This window comes from Aspergillus udagawae (genome assembly GCF_001078395.1).
Source record: "Aspergillus udagawae IFM 46973 DNA, scaffold_3, whole genome shotgun sequence".
NCBI lineage: Eukaryota > Fungi > Ascomycota > Eurotiomycetes > Eurotiales > Aspergillaceae > Aspergillus > Aspergillus udagawae.
The window spans coordinates 2641064-2661090 of record NW_025091266.1 but is presented as its reverse complement, the minus strand read 5'-3'; the positions used below and the strand labels follow the sequence as shown (position 1 = coordinate 2661090).

The 20027-nt window shown below is 51.1% G+C and overlaps 9 protein-coding genes across 9 annotated transcripts; 3 read left to right on the top strand and 6 right to left on the bottom strand.

Annotated features, from left to right (window-relative positions):
• Window positions 1–190: 190 nt before the first annotated feature.
• On the bottom strand, window positions 191–1471 carry Aud_004781 (uncharacterized protein; the record flags this gene model as incomplete). Its single annotated transcript, XM_043289718.1, has 1 exon — window positions 191–1471. The coding sequence occupies one exon, from the start codon at window positions 1469–1471 to the stop codon at window positions 191–193; it is 1281 nt and encodes a 426-aa protein (XP_043145653.1).
• A 684-nt stretch (window positions 1472–2155) lies between these two features.
• sod4 (mitochondrial 37S ribosomal protein mS42) lies at window positions 2156–3284 on the top strand (the record flags this gene model as incomplete). The annotated part of the gene is made up of 4 exons (XM_043289717.1): window positions 2156–2215; window positions 2278–2458; window positions 2564–2688; window positions 2754–3284. The coding sequence occupies 4 exons, from the start codon at window positions 2156–2158 to the stop codon at window positions 3282–3284; spliced, it is 897 nt and encodes a 298-aa protein (XP_043145652.1).
• Window positions 3285–3545: 261 nt separating this feature from the next.
• Window positions 3546–4286, bottom strand: Aud_004779 (ubiquinone-binding COQ10-like protein; the record flags this gene model as incomplete). The annotated part of the gene is made up of 1 exon (XM_043289716.1): window positions 3546–4286. The coding sequence occupies one exon, from the start codon at window positions 4284–4286 to the stop codon at window positions 3546–3548; it is 741 nt and encodes a 246-aa protein (XP_043145651.1).
• Window positions 4287–4714: 428 nt separating this feature from the next.
• Window positions 4715–7285, bottom strand: Aud_004778 (putative C6 transcription factor; the record flags this gene model as incomplete). Its single annotated transcript, XM_043289715.1, has 7 exons — window positions 4715–4792; window positions 4841–4986; window positions 5040–6321; window positions 6370–6401; window positions 6452–6665; window positions 6719–7115; window positions 7170–7285. The coding sequence occupies 7 exons, from the start codon at window positions 7283–7285 to the stop codon at window positions 4715–4717; spliced, it is 2265 nt and encodes a 754-aa protein (XP_043145650.1).
• Window positions 7286–8647: 1362 nt separating this feature from the next.
• Aud_004777 (4-hydroxybenzoate octaprenyltransferase) lies at window positions 8648–9712 on the top strand (the record flags this gene model as incomplete). The annotated part of the gene is made up of 1 exon (XM_043289714.1): window positions 8648–9712. One exon carries the CDS (start codon window positions 8648–8650, stop codon window positions 9710–9712), a length of 1065 nt encoding a protein of 354 aa, XP_043145649.1.
• Window positions 9713–10627: 915 nt separating this feature from the next.
• Aud_004776 (uncharacterized protein) lies at window positions 10628–11282 on the bottom strand (the record flags this gene model as incomplete). The annotated part of the gene is made up of 2 exons (XM_043289713.1): window positions 10628–11050; window positions 11106–11282. 2 exons carry the CDS (start codon window positions 11280–11282, stop codon window positions 10628–10630), a joined length of 600 nt encoding a protein of 199 aa, XP_043145648.1.
• A 1753-nt stretch (window positions 11283–13035) lies between these two features.
• Window positions 13036–14182, bottom strand: Aud_004775 (hydroxyacyl-thioester dehydratase HTD2; the record flags this gene model as incomplete). The annotated part of the gene is made up of 2 exons (XM_043289712.1): window positions 13036–13522; window positions 13575–14182. The coding sequence occupies 2 exons, from the start codon at window positions 14180–14182 to the stop codon at window positions 13036–13038; spliced, it is 1095 nt and encodes a 364-aa protein (XP_043145647.1).
• A 1433-nt stretch (window positions 14183–15615) lies between these two features.
• Window positions 15616–17200, top strand: Aud_004774 (uncharacterized protein; the record flags this gene model as incomplete). The annotated part of the gene is made up of 2 exons (XM_043289711.1): window positions 15616–17001; window positions 17063–17200. The coding sequence occupies 2 exons, from the start codon at window positions 15616–15618 to the stop codon at window positions 17198–17200; spliced, it is 1524 nt and encodes a 507-aa protein (XP_043145646.1).
• Window positions 17201–17405: 205 nt separating this feature from the next.
• On the bottom strand, window positions 17406–19534 carry Aud_004773 (putative long-chain fatty acid transporter; the record flags this gene model as incomplete). The annotated part of the gene is made up of 3 exons (XM_043289710.1): window positions 17406–18566; window positions 18621–19405; window positions 19504–19534. 3 exons carry the CDS (start codon window positions 19532–19534, stop codon window positions 17406–17408), a joined length of 1977 nt encoding a protein of 658 aa, XP_043145645.1.
• Window positions 19535–20027: the final 493 nt, after the last annotated feature.

Here is a 20027-nt window from a genome sequence, read left to right as displayed (position 1 = left end):
ACAATTAATTAGATTCAAATGACAAGACAAACGACAGCGGCATATGTGCACAGCACGCTAAATAGTGTATACGCGACTGCTAATAAAAGAATCACGCCTTTTTCTGTATGCAAAAGAATGTATACAGACACATAAGAAATAAAGCTGTTCGCCATCAACAACGGCAAGTCAAAGGAACAGGATAGGCAAGTCAGATAGGTCGCAGAGGACTTTTGCTTCTTGACCTAGGGGTCTCATTGACCCTGTAGCTAGGATCACCCTTGCTATTCTTAAACCCTACCTGATCAATCATCTCGGTGAAGGTTGCACCATTCTCCACGACGATAGTCGGGTATGGCTCTGGCTTGAGAACACCCGTCGAGGCGAACGTCCCCGGCGGCGTGTAGACCTTGATACTCTCCGTACTGGGCATGCGAACCTGCTGCGGAGGGGTCAACGGCAACGGGGGCGGCTTTGACGCCATCTGGCTCGGCTTGGGTGTTGAGCCGAACAGGCTCTTGACGCGGGTCCCTGTGCGTTGGAGCATTGAGCGTGCGCCTTCGGAGTTGCGTTTCAGGGATCTTCGAAGAAGGAAGTCGGTTCGGTAGGCGTTCTCTTCGGAAGGGATGGGGTCGGAGATGCCGATGAGTGTTCCGCTTGATGTCCTCTGGGTGTGCTGTGCGATCTTCACAGACGGGGGCAGGTTATTGTTTCGTCGCCTCATGAGGAACATTGCTAGAAGGGCGAGGACGGCCCCGAAGGCGGCGCCCGGGAAGAAGCCGGCAATGATCGCTTTCGTTGGATAGGAAGGGCATGTGGTCGTCACAGCAGCTGAAGTTCCATGGCAGTTAGAAGCAGCGCTGGAGGCTGATGAGTCTGCTGGGTCAGATGCCGTTATGATAGTCGGTTGGACACCATCGGTTGAGGATGCGGTGTCTGTGACTTTCGAGGAAGTAGTTGCAGTTGTCGGAGCTGTAGAAGTTGTAGATGCTGTAGAGTCTGTAGAAGCTTTTGTAGAAGCAGAAGAAGGGTTGGAGGTTGTTGTGGGAAGTGAAGATATTGAGCCCGTGGCTATCGCAGAGGTCGATGTGCTCATGGCGCAAATGCTATTGCTTTGGCAGCTGTATCCGAAAGGACAGCATGAGTTCCCGCACTTCGGCAGAGTATCGCCAAGCCGTATTGTCTTGACCACAGCTTTTGGGTGGAGGGTGGCATTTTGCTGTGACACGTCGCAAGTGATCGGCTCAATAAAGGCGCAACTTTGCCCGCTGGGGCAGCAGATGGCGGAACTTCCGTTATCCAGACTCACGCAGGTCGATGTGGAAGGACAGCAAAAAGAGGACGGCAGATTTGAGTTGTTGCATTGCTCGTACGATGCTGGACAGGAGTCAGAGGCCCGATTCAGCAGGTTGTTGAAGGCATAGCTCGGTGAGATGGTAGTCACAACCGTGGTGAAGACCACCAAGAACGCAGTGAAACTTGACCTCGCCATTTGGCAATATCAAGGGTTTTTCAGGAGACAGATTTGCAATATGTACTATTAATCGCAGAAAGGATGAGTTCAGGAAGAGATTAGTCGATTAGAAAACGAATCTTCCCAACAACAAAAGAACCTAATCGCGAGAGAGCCACACTTTGAAGCTGAAAGGACTGTAGAGAAAGAACAAAGAACAATCTGCAGACCACACAAAAGATCAACAACAAAGACCGTGAACAGAGTGAGAGAAAGGAGTTTGATTCAATGCCCAAAATAGGCATCTGGCCATCATTTAAGGACCATTCAGGGCCATGGCAGCTACAAGCGCCGTCATCTCAAAATAGAGATGGCAAATGGGGCCCAACGTAGATCGCATATTGAAGGACTGATCTAGGTGCTCAGAATCATAGCAGCTATTCTATGATGCGGCCCAGTTGAAAGCGTCCCATTTGACAACGCAAGATGGGCCTGAGACGAGGGCGCGTAGAGTGTTGACTGAGAGAAGATGCAACAGACCGTCGATGGGCGGTTAACAGGCAGAGGGAAGTAAATCTCTGGCCGCTGATTGGCTGACTGCATATGCGCCTTACCTCAGCAACGCTAGTCCCAATACAGCAATTTAGAATCCGCGATGGAAATTCTGCGGCCGTGAAGCTGCTCTCCATTTGATATTCAGATCCCTCAATCCACGCCCTCATCATGTTGAACCGACTCCTCCGGCCGCAGACTCCTCTGCGTGCATTGTCCGCCCTTTCTCAAGTAAGCTTTTCCGCTTCCCAGCAGTCCATGGCTCGTAGTACAGAACTGATCGTTCCTGATAGAAACCCGTCTCCGCCCTCCCACGATTCCAGACACGACAGTTGCACCGAGTCCCCCAGTTGACGCACGATGCGTACTTCAAGAAAAATGGTGTCCCAGAGCTATTGTCGCCAGAGGCATTCGACTTTGCTTGGACGCAATATCAGACTCTCCTCATTGATAAACTGAATCTCTTGACACAGGGTGAGAAGACCTTCCGCAAGACCTCTATCTTCAGCTAGACTTAGCGCTTTGGCAAATCTGGAATTGAGTATAACATGGGGTCAATATCTGATGCTTGATTCATAGACACCGTCGACGCCGATGCGAAACCCGGAGAACTGCTGGTCAAGTACTCCCGGCGTCCGGAGATGGCCTCCGTTTTCAACTACGCCTCAATGGCTCACAACAACCATTTCTTCTTCAACTGCTTGGTGAGTAGATGGCAAGGAGGAGCATCGATATATGACCGGACGCATCTAATATGTTTGTGCAATAGTCACCCACCCCCACTCAGATTCCCGACAAGTTCGCCAAGGACATTGTCGACACCTGCTCCTCCGTCGAATCCCTGAAGCTCGACTTCCTAGCAACCGCCAACGCCATGTTTGGACCCGGTTTCGTATGGCTGGCTAAGAATCTTGAGCGGGAAGGATTGATGCACATTTTCTGCACCTACAACGCAGGCTCGCCCTACCCTGCTGCTCACTCCCGACGCCAACCGGTCGATATGGCCACCCATAGCCCCGACGCGCCTCTTGGCAACATGTACGCCGGCTCAATGGGAGCGCACTCACTGAATCAGAAGAACATGGCTCCCGGCGCCGTAGACGTGCAGCCCATTCTGTGTGTCAACACCTGGGAGCACGTCTGGATGATGGACTACGGAATCGGCGGTAAGGCCGAGTACTTGGAGCGGTGGTGGGACCGGATCAACTGGGAGACTGTCTTTGACAACTACAACGCGGTCAGCTCGATGAAGGGCGCCCGCCATGCGGCCAACCGGAATCGCAGCCTAAGCATGCTATGATAAAAAAAAATACCTCCCGGATGCATGTTTCGATAATTGAATTGTACTATACTATACTAGCTTTTGACAGCATTGGCCAGGCTTTGTTCAGGGGTTTTCTTTTCTCATATGTTGTCTAAATGTACAGCGATTCGTCTCAAGATAGAGTTACAAAATGGAAAGAATGCGACTGATCCTCTATACTATACAATTCCATGTACCCTTGGCCCATGCATACCTCTATACAACCCATCCAAAAGCCATAGCCCCAATCTATGAGGATTACCTCCCCTCCACCTCCCTAATCCTCTTCTCGAACGCCTCAATCATAACGCCCGCCATCTGCCCCTCAACCGCGCTCATCATCGCGGCATGGAGCTGATTCCGAAACTCGAACTGAATCTCCAGCTGCACCCGCGTCTGCACACTTCCCCCTTGTACCGGCACTAACTCCCACTTCGTACTCAAATACTCAAAAATCCCCTCATTCGCCCCGGGAAAGATCCCCCCCTCCTGCCCATCCTTCGAATCCACCCCGAACTTGGCCCCGCTGCGCGCCTCGACAGTCCAATTGTCCCGATTGCAGTCCACACGCGACGTGAAGGTTTCGCTGAGAGGCCCGTAGCCGACTGTTAGGAAGGCGCGCGTTGGGTACCCCGTTTCCGGATCGCGGTGGGTGACGGTCGAGGCTGTGAGAAAGGGGAGGAATTGCGAGTAGGATTCGACCGAGGAGATGACCTCGAAGAGCGCGCTGGGGGGGTAGGGGAGGGTGCGGGTGGCGGTCAGGACGCGGCTTCTGCTGCTGTCATTGCGGTTGCCGTTACCCGGGGGGAAGAGGGAGGAGAGCGAGGAGAGGTTGAAGGATCGACGGGTTGTGGTGGTGAGTGGTGTTGAGCGAGGACTTGGAGTTGGTGGTGTTCGTTGCTGATGCAAAATGCGTGGGACGAGTGCTGGCGAGGTTGTCGGACGGATGTTGAAGTTTGTTCCGCGACAAATGCGTCGCAGTGGTAAGGATGGTTTCATTTTGTGTTTGAGGACTTGCGTAGATGTGGATGCCTCTGCTGCAGACGTGAGATAGGGCAATTGACTCCTCCGAACTCCGTACTTTTTTCTTTGCTGCAGGATCCACGCGGGACGTGCCGAAAGGCAGTTTACTTTTTATAGCGACGTCATGGCCATTGAGCACAGGCGAGAAGAGTCTTGTTTCTTAATACTTTCATGTATCATTAGTCATTGTTAAATATCGGATTTGTTTGAATGAATCGCATATAACCTGAACCCTTGTCGTATCCCGAGTTATTTACATATGAAATGCATTATATATAACGGCACACAACTCACAAATGCGCCAGTTAACACAGGTAGCGGATCAGGACCATCCCTTGAAAATATATAAACAATCAATCAGAAGTAGCTATCGTTAATTTCTCTACAGAGGCCGATAAGCAGCTCTATGTCTCCAGGCCAGGATACCAAAGAGTGTGCGCGTTTTCGTCTTCAAAGCCTCGGATTTGCTGGTCCCAAAGACGCTGAGGAAGGTTAGCAAACCTGGAACGAAACGGCCTCAATGTACTTACCCAGTCAAGGTTGGTCGGCGCGTCAAGCATCTCTTCAATCACATCTAGTGAGGTAAATGGTGATTGTATTGCATTGATCTGGTCGTGGGCAAGCACGGACGAGGGACCTTGCTGATTATGCCACCCGTCATACGGGGGTGGTGAAACTACAGTCCGATGATTTAGTATCTTGCACAAGCGATCAAGGTGGTCATCTTACCATCACTCGTTGTATTAAATTCTTGACCACTTGAGCCACTGGTTGAGTCTACTGCATGTCGCGTGCTTTTCTTGACACAACGAAGCATGATTGACATCGCAGCATATGCTTTTTGTGCATCCGCCGATCGCCGGCGCATGTCCTTGAAAATCTGATGAGTTGTCTCCAGGGCTGATAGAAGGTCTTCACGGCCTTTGATCACCACTGTCACGTCGTTACATTGACTGTTCGTTCCTGGCTCCGTGGGATGGCCAGGGGAGAGTTCGAGGCAGATAATCATGGCTGCTAGTAGGTAGTCTGTGTTTTGTAAGGAATTCGGGAATCGCTTTTCGCGGTAGAGCTGGCCTCCAGGCTGAGTTTCGTGGTGCAGAACTGCTTGATGTTGAAGAATCTGTTTCGCTGCGGTCATACAGACCCAGCGAGAATATGCGTATCGCATATTGTCGTGGAATTCCGCCAGGTACCTCCGGTGTAAAACGCAGCGGCACTTCTGATACAGAATCTCCAGCGTGGCACGCTTGAGGATTAGGTCAGATGGGTCGGTGATTGACTGCTCCATGGGCCTAATCCGTAGGATCGACGGAATTTGATCGTGCGCTTCTTCAAGATGCCGATCAATTTCGAGCGTTTGCTCGTAGGTCACCGGTTCCCGTGAGTATGCAAGATCTGATATCCGTCCAAAGACAGACATGATTATTCCCTTGGCCCTGATATAGCAGAGCGGAGTGAGCTCGGTCTCTGGCCGAGAAGGTGGGAGTTCTTTCGTATTCTCATCGTAATCTCCATCAAACAAATTCCGTGGCAGCTCCACGTCGTGTTGCCAGGTCTGGATTGTCCGAGGTAGCCCGACTTGGAATGAAATCAGTGTGTCGAGTTGGCTCACAACAGTCCATAGACGTCGTCTCATTTCCCCTTCAAATGCTGACATTTTAGGGAAATTTCGGGGATCGCGATGGTACCCCATACGCATGGCAAGCCTTATAGTGAGTCCAAGAATGGACGAGACACCGGCTTGGGCATCACAACTTGTGAGGAATTCTCCCATCATATACAAAAACAGTGCCTCAACTTTGTATCTGCCGGGAGTTATATAGTTTGCTTGGACCAAACATTGTACAGTACGTTTGCGGAATCTGGTCATGGCGACCAGGTGGTCCCCCAGCGATTGGGGTACTGGTTCTTCTATCGTATTCAGAAATGATATTGCCAATGTAAAAATAGCATATAGCAGACCGAGCCATGGGAGAGACACTCCCTGTGGGTTTAGCCAGAATTGGTTATACTATGTCCTGTCAGTCACCTGTGAGCAATTGATCTCTGATTCACTGACCTCCTTCTGGAATGTTGGGAAATGGAGAACGACTTGTAATGTCAGTACCTGCGTTGAGTTTCGAACGAGAGGGGATGCGTACCTAATAGTGGCTCTTTAGAATGGAGGAACTGTGAAACGAGTCTATCTGCTACGGGTCGTTGAGGAATATCGGCGAGAAGTTCCTCCTTGCTCGCAGGCTTGTTCAAGCCGAGTAAGAGAGCCGGCGAGGAAGAGTCGAAAAAGTCATCATCCATGACATCTTCCTCTGATTCGTCGTCAGTTTCTTGTTGGGCGTATCCCTTGACCTCGTTCACCTTGCAGCATGTTCGTTACTACACGGACATGCAATGGAGGCAAGTTGCCTTACCTCCTCGAGTATAGCACGCCAGTGAGCGCCATCGAAATAGCTCGACCCTGCTTCATTTTCCAGGAGTCTACCTGTGCTTTCAGGCGCGGTGCCTCTCGGTTCAGTTTCCATGCTTGAAGGGGGATTCTGCTGCACCGCTGGAACAACACTCCCAGCTGTTCTAGACGGGGTATTCTGCTGCTCTGCCGCACTAGAAGCTTGACTTTGTTCGCATGCCCTCTTTTGAGTAAATGACAAGATCAGGTTCTCAAGATGTTGCAGGCGATCCTGCACAAGGGTCGGGCTTGTTCGACCCTGCGATGACCTTCCTCGAGGGCCTCGGCCAACAAAGGTGCAGGATGCGGCCTCCCCTCTTTTCTTGCAGTTGGTACATGGATATGTCCGACAACATTTAAGCCTAAGTAGACATGCATCAGCACAAAATTCTATGACTGCAGAGCAAAAGACGTACTTTCGGCTTCTACAGGCTGTGCATGACAGTTGAACTCGGCTCCTCTTCTTCTCCTTGGTCGCCATGCTCGGGTTCTGAGCGTTCTGACCGTGGGCTCCTGCCGTCAACTCGGTCATCCTGGATGAGGAACTGCATCAAATATAAAGATGTGATGAAAAAGGATTCTGTCATTGACATGAGATGGAATACATGTTGGTTGGTTGAACAATGAACACAAGGGAAAGAAAAGATGATTAGATGGCTTCTCGGTCTCCGGACTTATCTCCGCGCCAACTGGGAACATCGAGCAACGCATCTGATTTCAACATCGACTCGTTGCCAACTATCAGCACTTTTGTCCAGTGATCAAGGCCCACTCGACAGCCAAGGCAATCTTCACAGTTCCGATCCGCGACTCTGGATCCCCTTCCCCTGTCTTTGAGTTGTCTAAGACCAAACAATATATCCGGCGGCCTGACCGGTTTGGTACCGTTAATCTCACAAGCATTAAACCTTTCTCTTCCAACACGGTGTCGCTTTTCTAAAAAGAGCTGGGTTTCTCACCCTGATGCCGCTATATCAGGAGGGAACAGACTCAAATACATGCCAGAGGTGCATACGAGTCCCTGAAGAAGGCTGGGTGGGAGATTGCTACATAGATTGGTCCGTCATCTGAAATTGCAGTCTTCGAAATCTTAAATCAGAATTTTGCAACCGCGTCCGTGGAATATTCTGATAGGCTTGTTGGCGTCCTTGTCTGCATCTGCAGCCAAATCTCATTATCACTAAATCCTGGCAAGCAACAAATGTGCATCTTCCAAGATTCGCTTAAAAACGCAAGGGCCAAGCCTCGAAAGCAACGACACAAGGCCTGTCTCACGAGGCGATAGGTATCCAAGAATGCAAGTCTAGGATGGGATCCCGTGCGTGGCGCTCAAGGTGTTCGTCAGCAGACAGCCGTATGAGTGGCGTCTCATCTTTTTACGGTGCTCTTGTCTGAGATGTGCGGGATTAGTTCTCCCTTCCTCGAACGTTTGCAAGCTCACAGATGTCCTCAACATGCGCACAGGCCAGCCAAATGAGACACACAGAGGAAATTAATCTCTCGTCGAATTGAGATTGCCGAATCTCGCCGTCGGCTTGACTCTCCGCGATGAGGTTACCAACGGCAAGCACAGGTAAAATGGCGTGGGAACAGAGACCTTGACTAGGAACACAACCCTTCATCCTACACGGACAGAAGTACAAGCTCGCAGACTTCCGAGACAAATGCCTTTGTGGGCTAATAGTGGTCGTGGCGCTGACGGAGACGCCTCAATACACGATCAGAGCACCAGGTTGCCTGGATGGACCGTCAGGTAGACTTGTCGATATAAGGAGGAAGTCCTGAAGAACGAGATATTTGTGTTACATTTATTTCGTCGACCTCGACACTCAAGAGAAGGTAATCATCGACTTCAGATCACAGCCGTCAAGCATTCAATGCACCCTACCCTACAATGAAAGCAAATATCTGCATTCAAGAAGTTATGGGTCCTAACCTGGCCATAACCAACGCAACCCCCGAATACGACTCTTTGCTATGCTCAAAATACACCACACCCAAAACCGGGTACTTTGCTATATTGCCAGAGAGCTGGATCCCATATGCCGAACTCATGCGACTAGATCGTCCCGCAGGCTACTGGGCCTTTTACTGGCACTTCGCCATTAGCCTTGCCTTGGCAGCCAGCGTTGCTTCTCCGATTCCGTCGCCGTTGACCCTCACCTCTCTGTTTGTCTTCTTTGCAGTCTGGGTCATTGTACTGCGCGGAGTAGTCTGTACCTGGAATGACACTCTGGACCAGGATTTCGACCGCAAGGTGACTAGAACCCGAAATCGTCCCATTCCGCGAGGCGTCGTCTCCACGGTCCAAAGCCATCTCTTCACCCTCGCTCAGATAGCCGTTGGAACAACGCTGCTCCTTCCTTTGCAGCGGGGGTGCATGTATTATGCTGCACTCATGACCGCTATCCTGCTGGTATATCCTCTAGGGAAGCGAGTCACGGATTCCCCACAGGTCATATTGGGGATTGCATTCGGCATGCCTATCTTCCTTTGCGGTGCGGCTCTAGATGCCGATCCTCTCCTACTGTCGGACTTGAATCGGTTTGCAGCTGAGACCGATGACCTGCACCTGGTTGCTGCGGTGTGTTTCTACATAGCGAGTGTCCTGTGGACGGTCATTTTCGACACTATCTACGCACACCAGGATGCCAAAGACGATGCCAAGGTGGGCGTCCGGTCGTTGGCTGTTCGTCTTGGCGACCGCACGAAGCAGGCATTGTCTGTTCTCGCGGCAGCACAGGTGATGTTGCTGTTCGCTGCGGGTGTGGCATGCAATTTCTCGGCAATCTATTTTGCAGGCAGCTGCGTCGGAACAGCAGTCTCTTTGGCTGCTTTGCTATGGTTTGTGGATCTGCGGCACTCAGCGAGCTGCGCGTGGTGGTTTTTCCCGGGCTCTCACCTTGTGGGTGCGAGTATAGTCGCTGGGCTGCTGGGAGAGTATTGCTTCAGGTCTTAAGACTCGCTCATTTTAGTTCTCGTTGAGTAATCACGAGGAATGGCCGTCAGTAATCCGAGTGGGTTTGGTTGTTGGTATATTTACCATATTAAATTGTGAGATATTTTGCAAAGCTACGCTCGATAGAATACAAGGAGACGCTCGCCAGTCAGCCAAAGTCTACATGCGACATTATGCCACGGTAGCCTCATTCATCAACATTGCCTGTTCCTTTTCACCTGTCAGAAGGCTATACGGCACTCTGAGGCTCTTGTATAGCCTCAATATCTCTTTCCCCTGCAGCATTGATGTTGAATTGCTTTGTTGCTGATGATGTTGTGTTCGTCTGGACTCCCGGATCAGAAGACCATAATGACCTGCTCGTGCTTGCGCTCTTTGGCGTGTGCTTAACTTGAGTTGAGCCAGATTGAAGTCTCGCTTGATAAAAATGTCGCATCCGGTAGTTTTCGAACCAGTTTCCGTGGCACTTCGAATTATTTTCGCTGAATCGTCTTACGATGTACCGATCCCAGAGCGGTTTCAAGGCAGGCACGCTGCCACAGGTGATGATGACAAAGATTTCAGATAAGGCCCAGACTGTTACTGCGTATAAACCCCCTGTTACTTTGAGGTTAGCGCTGCGAGGCATCCGTTAGAAGAAAGGTACTTCGTACATGTGAAGTCGGGCTCATTTCTGACGGAGTCCAGCTCGATGGTCTTGACAATGCCACATATTGTAGCCCTATGGTGTATACCAATCAGCATCTATCCGAAACAAATGCAACTAACCGAGGAATAATTCTCACATTGAGCCGAGTCCCAAGAGAATCGTCAAGTTGATTTTTTTTTTGAGACTGATATTCATAGTTAAAAGAAATGTGGCTGGTATGACGGCCAGCGCCGCGTCTGCCGCGATATTCTCGCCTATCCCTTAAATCAGCGCATCATTCTCGTCTTGCGAAATGACTTATTCGTGACCGTACTGCACATAAAATAAGCAAACTTGAGCTGTGTCTCCTTTTTCCAGCAGTCGGCTGAAATCCTTGGGTCCCAGTTGCCCTGCACGGGGCTGCACTGGACGAAGATGAAAATACAATTCAACACATTGACGAGCGTAGTGAATATGATGAGGACCCAAACCGCCCATTTCTGCCACATGCTCTGCGGTCCGATCAAACGCAGAATGAATGCGCCGATGGATGCTTTGCCTGTAGCGTACCCTATAATATGAACACCGCGCAGGATAAAATTCAACTCCAGCGCTCGCACGACGGCATTCTCGTCCAGATAGTACAAATGTCGGTAGCCTCCGACACTATCTTGGAGCGTAGCAATGGTAATTGACCCGATGAATATTGCCTGTTCACCCTATCAGCTCTCATCGTCCGATGTGGTCTAGTCGGGGGTTCTATACCAGCGTCAGAAACATCAGCCAGTCATCCCAGCCGGTGGTGTGTATCATGAAGCGAGCATATAATCGCAAGAATACAATGACTGTTGCTATCCCCGCCTGTGCCCACAAGACACCCATCAGTAAGGGCCCCCGGTCACTATCTCCGGGAGGTGGCCCGCCTTGCCCTGTCTCTAACATGGGGACAGTCGAACTTTCCGCGACTCATTCATGGAGATCCTTCAGCTGTGTGGACGATGAATTACGTGATCGACGTGTACGATAACGTTGTGGTAGAATATATGTTTGTATACAGTGCGTGAGAAGTTGAGAGCACCATCTTTCCCTCGTACAGATGGTCAACGTCGATACTACCTTGAGCAACTAAATTCAGTACTAGCTAGTCTATAAGTCTCTTATTGATAAAGTTCAACAAACCTGGACTCCTATGTGCCTCATGTTGAAAGAGCGCATATGACTGATTCTGATTGACTCAAAGGATGATCCCTAGTCGAGGGCTGATCTCCCGATAGGCCATAACGAGAAAAGGTGTCAAGGCGTCAACTGACTGGCAAACGGGAACAAAGACACTAAGAATCAGATTTCAGCTTCCATGGTTGCATCTATGTCATAGACATATCAAGTGGTGGTTTCGCGGATTGACATCGGCTGCTCCATGGGAAGGATGGAGGAACGAACAAAGAAAAATCGAAGAACAGCTACAAAGAAATGGCTGATGTTAGCTGATCTTGCTCTTATTTAATTTTAGTTTCGCAACTTTCTTTATTCCTATCACGGTATCATTGCTCCCTCGCATTTAAGCTTTCTTTGTCCCTTCTTCCGCCGGGTTTCCTTGTCATCAAATCTCTCCTCGCGCTCGGTCATGGCTCTCGCTCAATGTGAACTCTGAGAGGAGCTCATTCGTCATCATTTGCTCTAATATATTTTGGATATCGAATCCTAGGAGACCTATCACTGAAAGAGACTCTTCTCAGGTCTCATGGACCATCTAGACCAGCACTATCCCTTCGCTGCTTGAGACAGCTTACATTGACGGAATCAACTTATATCGAATCTTCGGGGCTGTCAATGCTACTGCACGTATACTAGTCGACAAGTATCCGAGACATACGAAATCCGAGTAGGTACGACCTGCTTGGCTTCAAGTCCTTTATTGTGAAGCGAGGTTAGAAGTATACCCAAGGTCCAACAACTCGATACTCCCACCGATTGCACCATTGTGTTCCGGAATTGATACAAGCCGTTAACCTTTTCAAGGATTTGAAATGTTCAACATGGTTGCGACAACCCCCCTCCGGCTTGGGCCATCCTACAGCGTACGGTCATTGAGGTTGCACCTACAATTGGCGAAAGAACATCACTCTAACACCATCACATGATGGGGATATTTCAGTCTCACGTGCAGGTAAGAAAGCAAGTCTCTCATCTATACTGGATTCTATGTGGTATTTCCAAGATTTATGGGCACATCGCAGGGCCAGCTCCAGATGATGTGCTCCTCTTGAGTGGGCGCCTTGGGTTCTTTGACTGCTATCAATGCCAGTATACTGCTCATAAAGCAGGAAATGTACATTTTGACAACTGGATCGATGTTTGCTAACAGGCTTGAAAGTAGCAGATCCATTCCACGTCTCCAATGCACTTTGACAGCGTCTTTACGGTCTTTACAGTAACGATCACTTAAAGTGACCTAGTGCTTGATATTTCACAAGCACTAATCGGTAGGATACCTGGAGTGCTCAGTGCAATATACCTGTAGGGCCTCAATAGGCACTCAAGGACATGATCTTCCATCAGCTTAAGCTCGCGCCAAAGCTCAGCTATTCCTGGGTCAAGTCTCCTCTAGTGCCACGCACTGCAAAATACGCGATTATTGGCCAGTACTAGCCTCTGTATCGCAGATATTCACAGGGCAATTGATCAGATTGACGTTCTAGCTCTTGATCTCCGCCTTCATGGCCACTGTCATTCCATCGGGACCAATGACTTGCACGTTGGCAACACCATCCTGATCCTCAAGGACAATCCGATATTCCTCTTCAGCATACAAAGGACTCGTCGCCCGGTAGGAGATACTCTGGGGAAGTATGAGCTCGGGACCTTCGCTGATGAGCGTTGAAGTCCTCGTGTCCCGCCAGAGGTCCAGAATGTTGATGAGGTTCAGTGGGCCATGGACGACAATATCCCTGTGGCCCTCTACGTCGCGAGCCCAAGGAAGTGAGTAATGAATTTTATGTGGGTTGAACGTCAGCGCTGAAAACCGGAACAGACTGACGGCCGTTTGCTTCATTGTCCGTGTGTGGACATTGCTTGTTGTCGAAGTCTTTGAAAAAGCCGGCCCAGAGGGTGTGATCGGGTCTGGTAGATTCGTTGATACTGATGATGATGACGTTGAGAGAGCTTTGCGAAAGACCCAGTTCCTGGTACTGTTAGTAGACTTCAAGAACAAAACCCGTGGTCACCGTCCCTCACCTTCTGTCCAACACAGCTACGCCATGCTCATTTCGGAACTCCTTCTCCACCCCTACGACAATCATTTCCTCGCCAGTTCTGCGGACAATTTTAGGGTCTGCACTCAGGACCCTGGTCGTTTCCTGGATCTCTTGGCCTACTCTCAACGGATTAGGCATTCCGTCTGGACCGCGTGGCCATTGTACTTTGCCGCCAGCCCACATACGCCGAGTAAACGGTGTCTCGGGGTTGTATGAGACATCGGTGCCATCGGCGCCTAATTCACTCTCCAAGAAAGCTGGAGTGAAATAAACCAAATGATATCCCGCAGGCAGGGGAATACCTTGCGGCAATGACGCCGAAGCATTGGTGAGCACTGGTGAGTTGGGGTATAGAGTCGGCCGGTTCAGAGTGAGGGATAAGAGTTGGAGCTGGTTGGAATCAAGGACCTGAGTGCGAGTCTGAGGTCCCAGGGAATTAAAACAAGCAAGAAATGAAGCGGCAATCGACGAAGCAGAATCTGATTGCGAGCACAGCAGACCATGCGTTGAGAATTGGCGCGCAGAGGCAGTATATCCTTTTGAGAGGAAACGGCCAGACTGGAAGGCCAAGCGAGTTCCTACTGACATTTCTGCAATATAGCTGTCTCTAGAGGGGTATCAAAAGGATACGCCCGGTTCATGAGGTCGTTGGCAAAGAAGCAACATAAATATAAGCGAGCGAGCATATAGCCGAGAAGCCGTCTCCAAATGTGGGGAGAAGAAGGCGGGGACCTCGGGTGCTTCCCCGAGATCAGTCTCGGTCTCGGGATCTGCTGGTCAGGCACTTTCCGAGTCACCGCGACCATTGCTTGCTCAATCCCAAGGTACATCACCAACTAGTTTTGCTGCTCCCAATGGAAATCTCCCAGCAGTATGGGAAATACCTGGGCCAGGTCTTATAGACTTGCTTTAGATTGGATGCAGGGACTTGATTTCCCTGTCAGATCGCTCCATCGAGAGCAACCCTGAGGTGATCTTGATGATCAGTACTAGGTTGGGAGGATTGACGCACAACGCGGAATGGCAGATACGAATACAGTGGGCAGGGTGCTTACTTAAAAGCCCTGGACCTGCCCATTTATCGGTTCTCTACATCTGAGGTCTAGGCCAGGGTCTTCCTCGCAGTCGGGCTCTCTCTATTTGTTCAGGCGATGCGCCGTCGCATCTTCGGAGTTTGGCGTCTACTCCCTAGCACATTTCGGGTCGAGGGCCTCAAATTCCGCCGTCGTGTTGCTTGTGCAGTATGCGTGGCATTACTCGACATAGAGTCTAGATGTGGCGGAAAGATTCTATTCAATCAAACGCCTCATCTGGACAAACAGTATTGACTCAGGAGTCGCAAGTCGGCACTCGATTGTTTATCGGGGTATCATCATGACATTCCTCAATGATATGGCGAATGTCACCCCCCTATGTCATACTGACTAGAATGAACAGAAGATGATCGAAGTTCGATTCTTTTGACCCAAGAATGCAATCTCGAGTTCATCCCTGCGTCTATCATTCGAACACCCCAAGTGGCAAGTGTGCAAGGAACCGGGATCGGCACTATTGGAAGAAGCAAGGAACTAAGCAGTCTCTGGTTAATTGCGTGTCCCTTGCTTCTATGCAGACGGCTGAATGGCGCAGGCGCCGTTATCATTTACGTCTTATCCTGTCATCCCCTGTTGTCTGCAGCCAATTTGTGTAACCTATTTAAGGGGTCACCGGAGGCCGCAATCTAGGCCCTTTGGGCCTTCATTCTTGTCTTTTCTTGGGACATTCGGACATGGGCGTCTGTTGAAGCTGTTCGGCAGCTCCATTTTAGGCATCAATGAAATAACTGCGGTGGCACGTTCGCTACTTGCGACTCTGCACTGCGACTGTTAAGGGCCATGATGCAATTTCCCTTCTCGCGCGGGTATTTACCTATATATTGGTCGATGAAACTGTTGGCAATCCCTTGGCCTGGTAGTACACCCTTCCCAATGTGCATACCACTTTGTCATAAACTCGCTTTCTCTCCGTGACCAGTCTTCCCAATGACAGACCTCGAGCAGGGCTATGTCCATGCAAAACACGATATCAAGACCGAGATCACTGAGATTCCGGACGCCGTCAAGTCTACATCCTCCTTTCGGACATGGACCGTAAGGCTCTGTCGACTGGCAGGGGTAGAGACTCAAGGTATACGGCGAGTCGCAGTTGATTCGCGTCAACCTGCTGGTCCAGATGATTATACGCGAATCTTCCTGCTCTGGCTGAACTCCTCCCTCACAGCCAACAACATCATCGTAGGCCTGTATGGGCCTTCATACTATGGCCTCGACTTAGGAACCTCATCCGTCTGTGGTGTCTTTGGGAGTATACTGGGAAGTATCGCGGTGGCCTACATGAGTACCTGGGGACCACGCAGCGGCCATCGCACATTGGTGGTAACGCGATACTTTCTCGGTTATTATCCAAGCAAGATCTGCTGCTTGCTCAACATTCTGACGATGCTGGGCTATGGGATGGTCAATTGCATTTTGGGTGGTCAGATCATTTTCACTATTTCCAATGGCCAGGCGCCCGTCACCGTCGGCATTGTCGTCGTCGCCGTCCTGACCTGGTGCATCGCCACCTTCGGCATGAACATTTTCCATCTCTGGTCCCGATACGCCTGGGTCCTCTCGCTCTCCGTGCTCTGCATCATGATCGGCTGCGCAGGTCCAGCCTTCGATTCCGCGCATCGTCTCTCCCCTGATCTCCCCCAGGACACATCCGCGCACCGCCTCTCCTTCTTCTCTCTCTGCTTCGCCTCCGCCATCACCTGGACCCCCTCCAGCGCAGACTACTTCGTCTACTTCCCCGCCAGCACCCGACCCATCCGCATGTTTCTCTCCGCCGCCGCAGGAATGGGCCTCGCCATGGTCCTCACCACCATCCTGGGCATTGGCCTGGCCACAGCCCTCTACTCCAATCCCGCCTGGATGGCCGTCTTCGCCGACTCCCCAGGCGGCCTCCTGGCGCTCTCCTTCTCGGGCCTCTGCGGCTTCGGCAGCCTCTGCGCCGCCATCCTCGTCCTCACCGCCGTCTCGAACAATATCCCCGCCACGTACTCAGCCGGCCTGAACCTCCAAATGCTGGGCAAGTGGGGCCCGCGCATCCCTCAGCCCCTCCTGACAACCGTCGAGGTAGTCGCGTATACCGTCTGTGCCGTGGTGGCGCGCGCGTACCTGCGTGATATCATGGAGGATTTCCTTCCGCTCATGAGCTACTGGATCGTCGCGTGGTTCGGGATCGTACTGGAGGAGGCAGTCCTGCGAGCGTACCGCGATAAGGGGACATATGATTGGGAGTCGTGGGATGATGCGACCAAATTACCCACTGGCTGGGCGGCGGGTGGGAGCTTGGTGGCGGGTTGCCTTGGGGCCGTTCTAGGGATGGTACGTACCCTCTTTGTTTCCTTGGACTATTGAATTTTTGCCTTACTGACGTTCTTCCCAGGACCAATCGTTCTTCAGTGGGCCCATCGCTCAGACACTTCCTGACGGCTGTGATCTGGGGATGTGGTTGGCGTTCATATTCGCTGTTAGCGTGTACCTTCCTCTTCGGGCTATTGAGTTACGATTCCTCAGACGGTGATCTATACCCTTCTCATCATCGAAGTGTACTAGACATAAATGAATTTGACTCCTACATAAACGCTCATCATAAACTATAACAATATCGTAGTCGATGAACACATAGAGGGCGAATTCGAGGGCGAGAAAGGAGCGTCGCGCAGGGTATCAAGGGAGGAAATAACCGCTACTAAGTAGCGGTGCATGGTAGAAATGAAAAAGGAAAATCACAGCTTGACTTGCCCGGAATGCAACCGGTTCCAGTCCTTCTGCTCGAACGGGACATATGTGTTCCCCTGTAGCCAGTACAGCTTATCCTTGCCGCTGACGAGCGCAGGGTCCACGCCCTCGGTGCGCAGGACGTGTTTCTGCTGCTTGTTGTTGCCTGTCGCCTGCATCTCCGACGTGACGCGGAGGAACAAGGGAGCCGCGAAGCGAGGCAGGTTTTTCAGCACGTGAGCTGCGAGACTGTCCAGAACTTTCTGAGACGGCTCAGCGAGTTCGGACGGGTTAGCGGCTTGTAACTGCTGGTGGAAGACGATAGCGGCGCAGCCCGCACGGCCGTCGTGGTTGGGCAACGCCACGCCGTAGACATTGGCCTCGTGCACGTCCGGATGCGTGCCCAGGACTTCGGCCACCTCGCTCGTGGAGACGTTCTCCGATTTCCAGCGGAAGGTGTCGCCGAGCCGGTCGGAGAAGTACCACCGTCCTTCCAGATCCCAGCGGACCATGTCGCCCGTGCGGAAGAATGCGTCGCCCTTGCGGAGGACGTCTCGAATGATTTTACCTTCCGTGGCCTTAGAGTTCTTGAAGTAGCCCTGGAATTTATCGGAGGGGTCGTTGGGGTCGATTGCGTAGAGTAACTCGCCAGGCTCGCCGGCAGGAACCTTGCGGCAGAGCCCCGTTTTCGGGTCGCGCCAGGGCTGCTGAGACTCGTGGTCTACCTCGACGACGGCGAGACCGCCGCCCAAGATTAGTTTGGTCAGGGCGCCGTTTCGGCCGATAGCTCCTGCAGTAAAGTCGTTAGAGGAAAGGTTCCATGATCCGGAGGTGCCTTCGGTTGCGGCGTAGAACTCGGCAATCGTGGGAATGTTGAACCGCTCCTTAACCCGATTCCAGATGTCGGGTCGCAGGCCGTTACCGAAGATGACCCGGACGGTGTGCTTCTTATCTAGGTCTTCGCCCGTGACTGGGTCGATCTGAGGCGGCACGGCCAGAAGGTATCGTAGCGTTTCACCCACATACTGGACGATCGTGGCGTTATTTTCACGGGCTTCTTTCCAGAAGCTCCTAGCGGAGAATTTATGGCCGATGACAAACGTCGATCCACCCATCAGACAGGACACGAAACCAAGGATGGTAGCAGACGAGTGATAGAGGGGCATGCACTTGTTTTGTCAGCGTTTGGCTATAGTTGATATGTGCAAGGCAGGTCAACGTACTGTGAAGAAGCGGTCCGCTCGCTTTATGCCCAACCAGTTGGACACAAAAGTGCTGCCCGTCCAGCATTTCCTCCAACTGACAATGGCGGGTTTTGGAAGTCCGGTAGTACCACTTGTATAGATCAACATGGCCATATCACGCAAGACTGGGCCACTGCGCGCTTTGTCATCCTCACGGACAGCCTCGGCCTGCATGACCTGAGCTTCCACATCCGGCGTGAAAAAGACCACCTCCACAGCACCTTTGTCCTCGCGGAAGTCGGTGGAAGCAAAGATCTGCAATTGCTCTGGTGGGAAACATTCGCGCACTTCGTCATCAACTATCAGGAGCCTGGCAGTAGACGTGCGAACTGAATGTGTCAACGGTTTTCCGGTCAGATTGTAGTTGATGAATGCTGGCACAGCGCCGATGCTCCATAGACCCAGCAGAAGGAAGATGAATGTCGATGAATTCATAAAGTCCACAGCAACTATCTCCTTGGGCTTGACGTTGTGCACTGTCTTGAACCAGTTCCCATAACGGAGAGCAAGCTCGTATGTTTCATGGAAGGACCAGGTACGACCATTGTAGACAATGAACGGCTGGTCTTTAGTTGCCGGGGAGAGGGCGTGGCTCTCGAGGACGTAGAATAAGTTGAGGCGATCGCGGCGCTGTGCCAAGCTAGTTTTTACAGCGATCTTCAACAGAGCCTTGATCAACGTCATGTCATAGAAGAGTGAGTACTTGGCGTTCAAGTAGGCCAGCGCCGTGGCGACGGCTGGCCCAGAGAGAGAGAGAGGGACATCTTGATGACGTAGAATCAGTATTTATTTTATGACAGAGCCTCTTGGATTCCAGAGACGACTTGAGACTTCGTGTACGATCGCTTAGATGAAGACATACCTGGAAGAGAAGGGATCGGAATGGGTAGCATTGTGAGGGCGAGGAGCAAGAACGACTGGATAGAACTGGTAGTACAACGGCTAAGTCCAAATACAACACAAAACAATCACCCTATAGAAGAAGAAGAAAACAGTCTAATGGCTAATGGGAATAGAAAAGAGGGGAAATATAAGAACGGGGATGTGCTGATATTAAATGCACGAGCTGGAGGAGGCAACATGTTGATGCCTCGGTTTGGCGGTTTGGTTGGTTCCGGCCACACCAGAGTTATGATCACAGCTATGCTGCAATTAGTGAGCACTGAATAATAATGCAGGAGCGATATCATTGAGAGCAGATGTGGATCCTGTCTAGATGGCTTAAGAGTCAAGTATGATTTGATGCCTTGCTTCCTCATTCAAGATTGAAGACAAATGAGTTCCTCGAATGGAGAGAAGTTCCCTTTTCTTTCTTTCTTTCTTTTTTTTTTTTTTTTTTTTTTTTTCCTTTTTTTTCGCCATGCGATCCAATACGAGGGCCACCAT